At 45.0% G+C, this 10,829-nt stretch overlaps 1 protein-coding gene across 1 annotated transcript; it reads right to left on the minus strand.

Annotated features, from left to right (window-relative positions):
* Nucleotides 1–1,776: 1,776 nt before the first annotated feature.
* On the minus strand, nucleotides 1,777–3,120 carry kcnj16a (potassium inwardly rectifying channel subfamily J member 16a; the record flags this gene model as incomplete). Its single annotated transcript, XM_083904689.1, has 1 exon — nucleotides 1,777–3,120. The coding sequence occupies one exon, from the start codon at nucleotides 3,118–3,120 to the stop codon at nucleotides 1,777–1,779; it is 1,344 nt and encodes a 447-aa protein (XP_083760815.1).
* Nucleotides 3,121–10,829: the final 7,709 nt, after the last annotated feature.

Raw genomic sequence — 10,829 nt, forward strand, 5'->3', positions numbered from 1 at the left:
AATATTGTATAAAACATTTTAGTTTAGTGATGCTTGAACAACATAAATTTGAAGAATTTGAGTTTATAAAAGAATGATAAAATGTCACAGATGAACCTCAATTGTAAAATAAATGTAAATCCACCACCATAATGTTTTCATATGAACTCTCTGTGTCACGTCTGAGTCACAGTTGTCAAGTAGAAAAGTCGTCGTCCTGGAGCTTTTTCGTCAGATCACGTGATCGTCTTCATCTGTCGTAGAAACGGAAACAGTTGAAAATTGTTTTTTTCTGAGCATTTTTTTTTTACTGTAAAAGGTGCAAAAAACACATAATTCACCACCACAGTGTTTCTGCTGTAATGAATCATAATGTTTCTTATATAACTGTGTCTTTATTTCACTGTTAGACAGACTTTAACAACAGGAAACTAAAGTTTGTAAACCACTCACTCTCCCACACCAAAGTCACTCACTCTCACACACCAAAGTCACTCTCTCTCCCACACCAAAGTCACTCACTCTCCCACACCAAAGTCACTCACTCTCCCACACCAAAGTCACTCACTCTCCCACACCAAAGTCACTCACTCTGCCACACCAAAGTCACTCACTCTCCCACACCAAAGTCACTCACTCTCCCACACCCAAGTCACTCACTCTCCCACACCAAAATCCACTCACTCTCCCACACCAAAATCCACTCACTCTCCCACACCAAAGTCACTCACTCTCCCACACCAGTCACTCACTCTCTCACACCAAAGTCACTCTCCCACACCAAAGTCACTCACCCACACCAAAGTCACTCACTCTCACACACCAAAGTCACTCACTCTCACACACCAAAGTCACTCACCTACACCAAAGTCACTCACTCTCCCACACCAAAGTCACTCACTCTCCCACACCAGTCACTCACTCTCCCACACCAAAGTCACTCACTCTCCCACACCAAAGTCACTCACTCTCCCACACCAAAGTCACTCACTCTCCCACACCAAAGTCACTCTCTCTCCCACACCAAAGTCACTTACTCTCCCACACCAAAGTCACTCTCTCTCCCACACCAAAGTCACTCTCTCTCCCACACCAAAGTCACTCACTCTCCCACACCAAAATCCACTCACTCTCCCACACCAAAATCCACTCACTCTCCCACACCAGTCACTCACTCTCCCACACCAAAGTCACTCACTCTCCCACACCAAAGTCACTCACTCTCCCACACCAAAGTCACTCACTCTCCCACACACCAAAGTCACTCACTCTCCCACACCAAAGTCACTCACTGTCCCACACCAAAGTCCATAGAGTAAACCAGTGATTTTAACATCACAGCACACAGGAGTTCACAGGAGTTGTTGATCCACTGCTGCCTCCATCACTAACTTACAATGACTGATTTTAGTGAATTCAGCTTTTAAAATATTTCATTTAGACTTAACTCAGTGACACAAAGTGACCACATGAGGCAGCAGAGAGTGGGAGAGTGAGTGGTTTGTAAACTTCAGTTTCCTGTTGTTAAAGTCTGTCTAACAGTGAAGATAAGACGTGAACATGTTCTTAAAGATGTCGTAGATTTTATAAGCTGAGTCTTTTCTTCAGTTGCTAAAAATCAGTTTTCAGTCAGAGCCTCCATGTTTTTATACTTCATACCACACTTCCATAATCCTTTACTAACGCTTTAATACTCGTATTTTCTACGTAATAATGATAATTATTATAATATAATAATGCTTATGTTGTAGAATGGTGGATCTTCGTAAATCCTCATCTTAAACATCCCGGCCGCGCTCATACGTCCATGGTCGTGAGGTCGTTGGGTAACGTCAGCGTGTCCCGATGTTTCGCCTCTTCTTCAGACGTAGGAACACTCGGCTCGGGGCTGCTGTCGCTCACAAGCTCCACTGTCACCGTCGGTGGTTTCAGGTGAGGCTCTTGATGGTTTTGAGGTCGGATCCTCGGCGACGGCCTCGGGGAGGATCTGGGCGAGTGTCGTGGGGAAAGTCGCGGCGAGTGTCGAGGCGAGTGGCGCGGCGAGTACCGAGGAGACGGTCGCAGCTGCTTCTTGACTTCGTAATCCTCGGGGCTGACTTGGGGCACCAGCACCTTGGCGGTGTGGTTGAACAGGTTGTAGTCGACTCGGTAGCTCCTCCTGCTGACGCGGATCATCTCCTGGAAGACCCGTCCCCACAGGATCTCCGCGGGCGTGTACGAGGTGCGCGTCTGGTGCAGCATACCCGTGGAGTCGTCCGTGTAGGTGAACGACACCACCAGCTCAAAGTCGGCTTTCTCCAGGTCTACGCGACTCATGTGGTACAGCGGGCTGCCCAGCGCCATCCTGTGGAAGATGGTGGTGGGCGTCACCAGCGTGATGTCCTTCTGCTGGATGACCAGGTCTTCGTAGGTCACGTCCACTCTCCCCGTGGCGTGGACTGTGGAGCGGACGATCTGGGCGAAGGCCGTCCCCTCCACCAGGTGGTTCCTCCGGAAGTCGCCTACTCTCCAGGACAGACACAGGAAGTCGTCGTGGAGGTTGATGACAGCGCAGTTGCTAAATCCGACCGTCTGCGCTCTTTTGCGGGCCGAGGCCATTTTGGCGACGGCGATGCCGATGACGAAGGTGTCGATGAAGCAGCTGATGACGTCCTGTACGGTGACCACAATGATTGCGATCAGGCAGTTCTCCGACATTCCCCGGAAGCCGTAGCCGATGGTGGTCTGCGTCTCCAGCGAGAAGAGGAACGCCGCCGTGAAGCTGCGCACTTCGTACACGCAGAGCTCGCTCGCCTCGTTCCTGGCGTCGCCGTTGGCGAGCGCGATGAACCAGAAGAGGATGCCGAAGAAGAGCCAGGACAGGATGTAGGAGAGCGCGAAGATGAGGAACATCACCCTCCACCGGATCTCCACCAGCGTGGTGAATATGTCGGTCACGAACAGCAGCCATTCCTCGGGAACGTGGCGGAAAATCACGCTAAAGTTCCCTTCTTTGCGGATGTATCGATACTTCTTACTCTCGGGGCCGTTTCCTGTCTTGGCGGCGGCGGCGGCGTCTTCGCTGTGACTCACAGACACATATTTTTTCTCCATCGTCCAGCGTCTGTGGAGACGGAAGAAATCCCTGTCAACACACGTCATCATGTGCACGTCGCATTAGAGCTAATTTGTGGTGCATCTATGACCACAAGGTGGCAGCAGCAGGCATGTAGTTGGTGGAGTTCCTTGAATGCATCTCGTGAACCCTGCGTTATGATCATGTTCTGGAGCTTAGGATATCTGGGTACATAGTGAAGGATTATGGGAACCTGACAAGACCCTGTGGTGCAGGGTTAGCGTGAGGCTAAGGCTAACCCTGCAGTGGAGTCTGACTGGAGCTGTGTTCTGCTGCCTCAGTGACCTTAAACTCCCTGTAAACATCGTCATGTTTCCGTCCAAATCAATGGTCCAAGACCTTTTTTTCCTCCCTTCTTCTGGGTGGAGGTCAAAGATCTGTGAGAGCTCCAGGAAGCAGCAGCAGCAGCAGCAGCAGAACTGGACTGATGTGAACTCTCCAAAGTCAGCTGTGGGGAAACTGAGTGTGGAAACTGGAAGGGTGTGACGGAGCGATGGCCGGCAGAGGAAGGATCGATCGCAGACCAAAACACAAGGGGTTTGAGTCGACAGACTCCACTGCACCGCCGCGTCCACGCTGCCAGAGCAGGGAACCCTACGCCACAGGGTCCGGTCACGTTCCCGTAATCCTTCACTACATACCCAGATATTCTAAGCTCTAGAACTTGAACAATAACGCAGATGCATTCAAGGAACTCCACCAACCGAAGCCCGTAGAGTAAACCAGTGATTTTAACATCACAGCACACAGGAGTTCACAGGAGTTGTTGATCCACTGCTGCCTCCATCACTAACTTACAATGACTGATTTTAGTGAATTCAGCTTTTAAAATATTTACTTTAGACTTAACACAGTGACACAAAGTGACCACACGAGGCAGCAGAGGACCAGCAGCTCCTGTGTCCCTGTGAGCTAAAATCACTGGTTTTCTCTATGGGCTTTGGTGTGGGAGAGTGAGTGGTTTTTCTTTCTTTAATAATTATAATTATAATAGTTTTTAGATTTTGTAATTTTTTTTTACTTTACATGTTTCCAGTTTTTGTGCTGAGTCACCAGGTCTGTGTGTGTTTTCTCTGAAACAAGCTTCACTGTGTACAAAACAACACACACACACACGCTGACCTTTAACAGAGTCTCTGAGTGCACAGTGAAGGAAGCAAGGACGGAAGGACGTAAGGAAGGTGAAGCGTCCTTGTTTCCTCGGTGGCTCGAGGCTCTAACACGACCATTACACGCTCGCTTACTGCAAATTACACTGTGTCGCCCATCTGTGGTTCAGTGGGACAGAACCGCTAATCGCAGCGAGGCATTCGGTCACCTCTGATGACCTTCACTGTTTCCATCGCACACACACACACACACACGCACACACACACACACACACACACACAGGTTAATGTTTCACCTGAGCTCTGAACAAACCTTCGTCACGTTTTTGTCGCCGTTTCATTCTCAGGTTTTTTTCGATTCTCGACTTCGTGACGGTGAATATAAACGAGTCTGTGAATGTTTGTCAAACGACGTGACCTTTGAACTCTGCAGTTATTTGCGTATATCAGACGTGGAAAGCTGCGCTCATTTTTGGCTCGATAAGTAAGGGGGCGGGACTCGCCACAGACGCCGCGATACAATAATTATCACGAAATTGTGATATACTGGGTATTTGCGAAAAACATTTATTGCGATATTCTCACACAAAGGCTCAAGTGAGAGTCAGCACTTGGCTCCCTCTAGTGGACTGAAACAGCAATTGATTTTATTTTTAATGCTAATCCATAAAAAGTTTATTGTTAAAAAGACAAAATATAGCAAAGCATAACACTGCGATATTTCACTTTCGACCTTTCTCCCCATCCTGAGACACCACGACACGATATCCGAACAATATTTGAGTCACGATAGGATATTATTGCGATGTTTACAATAAGTCACAATACGATATTATCACAATATTTAAGTCCCAATGCGATATTTAAGTCACGATACAATATTATCAGGATATTTTGATGTACTGAGTATTTGCTAAAAAACATTTATTGCAATATTCTCACACGACGGCTGAAGTGAGAGTGAGCACTTGGCTCTATCTAGTGGACTGAAATGGCAATTGATTTTTTTTTTTTAATGCTAATCCATAAAAAAGTTTGTTAAAAATATCGCAAAGCAAAATATTTCTTTCTTTCCATCCTGAGTTTCCAATTTTTAAGTCACAGTACGATATTTTCACTATATTGCAACGTCAAAAGTGATGAAACCTTTCTTTTTAAAGAAGCGTAGGGCGACTTTGCTCGTTAAGTTAGCCCAATATTTAAGCGTGATTACGTTCGTCGGATTTTATCGGAGGACTTTCTGGTCAAAGCTCCTCCCCCAAAACACAGAAAATTGTGGGTTTTTGGGGTTTTTTTGTTCCATTTTTTTTAAAAAGATAAGTTTGTCGGTATTCCCAGGTTTGATGTTGTTTCGCCAGATTAAAGAACAACGGATTAAAGCAGAATAATAACAGATATTTGTTGTTTTTTCAGCAGTGAAACTCGAGCTGAGTCTGAACTCTTTCTCTGACATCGTCGTCTTTAACTGTCGGCTCTTTGTGTTAATCCCTTGGATCAGATTACGTGATTGTTCTGTCGTCCAGCGACCTTCAAACCTTCACTCAAACACAAACACAAGTGCACTTCAAAAATGACAATAATGACAATAATAATAAAAAAAAACTTTAAAAAATATTTACATTTGAGGGGAAACTGGAATAAACCCTTAAATTTGACAATAAAAATCAAAATGATCTTTATTTTTTGGATTTAATGTCACACACACACACACACGCACACACACACAGGTGAGCTCTTACCTGTTAATAAAGAAAATCTGTTGAATGTTTTTCAGACGTGAATCTATGAGGAGTCGCTGCTCGACGTTCACCCGCTTCACTGAGACGCTGACGGTGAGTGAGTGAGTGAATGAGTGAGTGAGTGAGTGACACCTCCCATCACACACACACACACACACACACACACACACACACACACACACACACACACACACACACACACACACACACACACACACACACACACACACACACACAGGTGAGTGTTGTGTGTATGCAGACTCCTAGTGTCTTTGTTTTCACTGATGCAGCTCAGCTGTTTCATATGTAAATGAAACGTAAATATCCAACAGCTACAAACGTCTACTTTTAGACTTTACTATTTAACCTCGTATTTACAGTGTATTTATAGTGTATTTTACAGTGAAATTACAGTGTACTTACAGTGAAATTTGTGTATATTTTACAACGTATTTACAGTGCAATTACAGTATATTTCAAAATGTATTTAAAAGTGCAATTACACTATATTTTACACTGTATTTACAGTGCAATTACACTATATTTCACAATGTATTTACAGTGCAATTACACTATATTCTACACTGTATTTACAGTGCAATTACACTGTATTTTACAACGTATTTACAGTGCAATTACAGTATATTTCACAACGTATTTACTGTGCAATTACACTATATTTTACAACCTATTTACAGTGCAATTACAGTATATTTTACAAGGTATTTACACTGCAAAACAGTATTTTCCGTGCATTTTACAATTAAATTAGTGTTTTTATAGTACATTTTACTGTGCAATTATTATATTTGCAGTGCCTATATATGCCTATATGTGTTTTACAGTGCAATTACAGTGTATTTTTTACAGTGTATTTAACAGTGTATTTAACACTGTATTTACAGTGTATTTTACAGTGCAATTACAGTGTATTTTACAGTATATTTACAGTCTATTGTCACTCTTTATATCCACATATATAGACACTCTTAAATAACACCTATTATTTCTAAGACCTATGGTCCACAGCAGTCTGATCCGTGTGTTCCTGTCTTTATTCTTGTGTTTCGTCTTCCTGAGTTTGATTCTCTGAGCTCCTGTTAGCTCCTGTTAGCTCCTGTTAGCTCCTCCCCTCACGTTTAATAACAGCGATTTCTTTCATTGTCTAAAGCAGAAAGAGCTGAACTCGGGTTTCTCTCGGCGGTGTTTTGTCCTGAGCGGACGCTCGCTCACATTCTGAGATCTGGGCCGATGGAAACGTCAGCCGGGTCAGCGTGACTTCTTCTCCCATCCGTCCTACGCGGCTTTTATTATGTGAATAACGCGGTGTGATGATGATGATGATGATGTCGCTGTCATTTGAGCTGACAAACGGGTCAGAGGACAAAAGACAGGAAGACGTCCACAGAGAGGGACAGACAGAGAGACTTTTTATATATATATGTGATGTAAAAACAGCAGAATTAAGGCTGAAAGCACTTTCTCTTTTTGTTCAGGCGTCTAAAAATATGACTCCATGACGCACACGAGGTCATTGTTCGTGTAATTCCTCCTCAAACTCTGTAATGATTTAAAAACCCTGAGATTAGAGAAGAAGACGAGGAAGAGAAAGACGAGGAAGAGGAACTCCTGCTGAGAGGCTGCAGGTCCACAGGTGGAGATGATGTTCAATGATACGTGTTGTTGTCATGAAATAAACAAAAACTTAGAGAAAGTCCATAGAGAAAACCAGTGATTTTAGCTCACAGGGACAAAGCAGCTGCTGCTCCTCTGCTGCCTCGTGTGGTCACTTTGTGTCACTGAGTTAAGTCTAAAGTCAATATTTTAAAAGCCAAATTTCACTAAAATCAGTCATTGTAAGTTAGTGATGGAGGCAGCAGTGGATCAACTACTCCTGTGAACTCCTGTGTGCTGTGATGTTAAAATCACTGGTTTACTCTATGGACTTTGGTGTGGGAGAGTGAGTGACTTTGGTGTGGGAGAGTGAGTGACTTTGGTGCGGGAGAGTGAGTGACTTTGGTGCGGGAGAGTGAGTGACTTTGGTGCGGGAGAGTGAGTGACTTTGGTGTGGGAGAGAGAGTGACTTTGGTGTGGGAGAGTAAGTGACTTTGGTGTGGGAGAGTGAGTGACTTTGGTGTGGGAGAGTGAGTGACTTTGGTGTGAGAGAGTGAGTGACTTTGGTACGGGAGAGTGAGTGACTTTGGTGCGGGAGAGTGAGTGACTTTGGTGCGGGAGAGTGAGTGACTTTGGGGTGGGAGAGTGAGTGACTATGGTGTGGGAGAGTGAGTGACTTTGGTGTGGGAGAGTGAGTGACTTTGGTGTGGGAGAGTGAGTGACTTTGGTGCGGGAGAGTGAGTGACTTTGGTGTGGGAGAGTGAGTGACTTTGGTGTGGGAGAGTGAGTGACTTTGGTGTGAGAGAGTGAGTGAGTGACTTTGGTGTGGGAGAGTGAGTGACTTTGGTGTGAGAGAGTGAGTGAGTGACTTTGGTGTGGGAGAGTGAGTGACGTTTGTGTTGCAGCTGATTGTGATGATGTTTAAAAAAGCCTGAAGTTTCCCTTTAACAGCAGCAGGTCTGCAGTGATGGGCGGTGACAGCGCCCCCTGCTCTCTGTGCGTTATCCGACACCTCGGTGAGAAACCCCGACTCTCACGTGTGATTGGGTGCGTTTGTTTTCGTAGCTGCAGCTCGGCGGAGCGTTCTCGTCTGTGTGTCCGTGAAAGAACGCCAAGTTTTATCTTTACGAACCCAATCTTCATTTGTGAGCGTCCGCGTCGTGTCCAGCGTGTGCAGTTCACCGGGTTAACGGCTAAAAACGTACAAAACAAAACAAAATCTCTGCTTCCAGGAAAAAGAAATAATTTGTTCCCAATAAAAATGATCCACAAAAATACTTCTCTGATCAAACATCTGAAGCCAAAGCTCAGAATTAAAGAGTCCAGGAGGATTTTCAGGGTGTGAAGTGCTGACACTTTCACACACACACACACACACACACACACACACACACACACACACACACACACACACACACACACACACACACTGACAGGTTGCATCATGGGAAGTGAAGAGGTGAACTGAGGTAACGACCATCGTCGTCTTCTCTCTGTGTTTTGTAAGCGCCGTCATTGTGTTTGTTTGTGACTCAAGAATCTGACGTTTGGGTTCTAACGATTCTCCGAATCCTGGGTTCTCGTCTGAACTCGAGTTTCCAGTCGGTTCTTCTTCAGTTCTTTTTCAGGTCTTCTTCAGTTATTCATTGGTTCTTTGGTTCTATTTCAGTTCCTCTTCGGTTTTTCTTCAGTTCTTCTTCGGTCCTTCTTCAGGTCTTCTTTGGTTCTTCTTCGATTCTTCTTTGGCTCTTCAGTTCTTCTTCAGTTTTTCTTCAGTTCTTCGGTTCTTCTTCAGTTCTTCGGTTTTTCTTCAGTTCTTTGGTTCATCTTTGGTTCTCCGGTTCTTCTTCAGTTCTTCGGCTCTTCGGTTCTTCCTCAGTTCTTCGGTTCTTCTTCAGTTCTTCGGTTCTTCTTCAGTTCTTCGGCTCTTCAACCCTTCGGTTCTTCTTCAGCTCTTCAGTTTTTCTTCAGTATATCTTTGGTTCTTCGGTTCTTCTTCAGTTCCTCTTTAGTTCTTTTCGGTTCTTCTTTGGTTCTTCTTCAGTGCTTCGGTTATTCTTCAGTTCTTCGGTTCTTCTTCGGCTCTTAGGTTCTTCTTCGGTTGTCTTGCGTAGAGGAACCCCAGGCCTTGACCTGACAGGATTTGACCTCCGGTTACAAGACACGTTCTCTTTCCACTTGACCGTGGTTCCGTTGTTGTGGCTGCGCTCAATCCACACTCTTTTAATTCACAATGACCAATCAGGATTGTGGGGCGGTGCCAACCAGCAACCCTCAGATTACAAGCCCAATTCTCTTCCGCAGGTTCAAGTTACCCAAAAAGCCCTACTTTTGCTATATCAGAGGGAAAATAGTAGCGCCACCTGCTGCTCGGGCCGTTTGAAGCCTGTGTGGCACTAATTATCCCGAGTTAATCCCAGAACATTGAGCCTTATCCTCAAATTAAACCGACTCGTTAAAAAAGAGATAAAAACTCTCCATGAAACTTTCCTGGGCTTTTAATCACAAATTAAACGCTTTGTAAACTCGTGTTTTTTTTTTTTTTCTTGTTTTTTTTTTACGGCGCCAAGCTCCGAGTTCGTCCATAAAATTAAGTCGTCCTTAAACAACAACAACACAAACGCTTTTCCCTCTGCTGCCGTTTACTGCCCGTTAATAAACGCAGCGCCTGTTTCCTCTCAGAGACACGACTGCAGCTACTGCTGCTCGCTGTTTTGTCTGCCATGGTTTTTCCATTCGCCGCCAACGCTATCCATTCCCTCTCTCGAACCATTATGTCATTTCTTCTTAAGTTCAAGAAACACAATCAGCGATTTAACGTCCAGGAGTTGGTCTGCCAGACTTCATGCCTCGGTCTGCGCCGCACAGAGCCGTCCCACCTCTTTGAGTTTTATTTTTATCTCATTCCAGCCGCACTAAAAATATCCCCCGACTTCCAGCGTCGTCCTGCGGTCTTCAGCGTCGACTCCAGAGTTTCCAGTTAGATTGACAGCTCTGCGCGGGGCGAACGTTCACATCTTAGCATGAGGTTGAAATCCAACGATTTGACCAGAGCTTTGCTTGTTTAGCCTCTAATTCAACCACAATCGCCGTCAACAGAGTCCGGATCTAAAAATAGTCTCAGGCTCAGCCAAAGAAATCTTAATAAGAGCTGAAGCTCATTCACAGGAAAAAACGTTCAACCACTAATGTGTCAAAGAAGATTCGGATATACATCACGTGTGTGTCTGTGTGTGTGTGTGTGTCTGTGTGTGTGTGTGTGTGTGTGTGTGT

The sequence above is a fragment of the Microchirus variegatus genome (assembly GCF_963457635.1).
Source record: "Microchirus variegatus genome assembly, chromosome: 18".
Lineage (NCBI taxonomy): Eukaryota > Metazoa > Chordata > Actinopteri > Pleuronectiformes > Soleidae > Microchirus > Microchirus variegatus.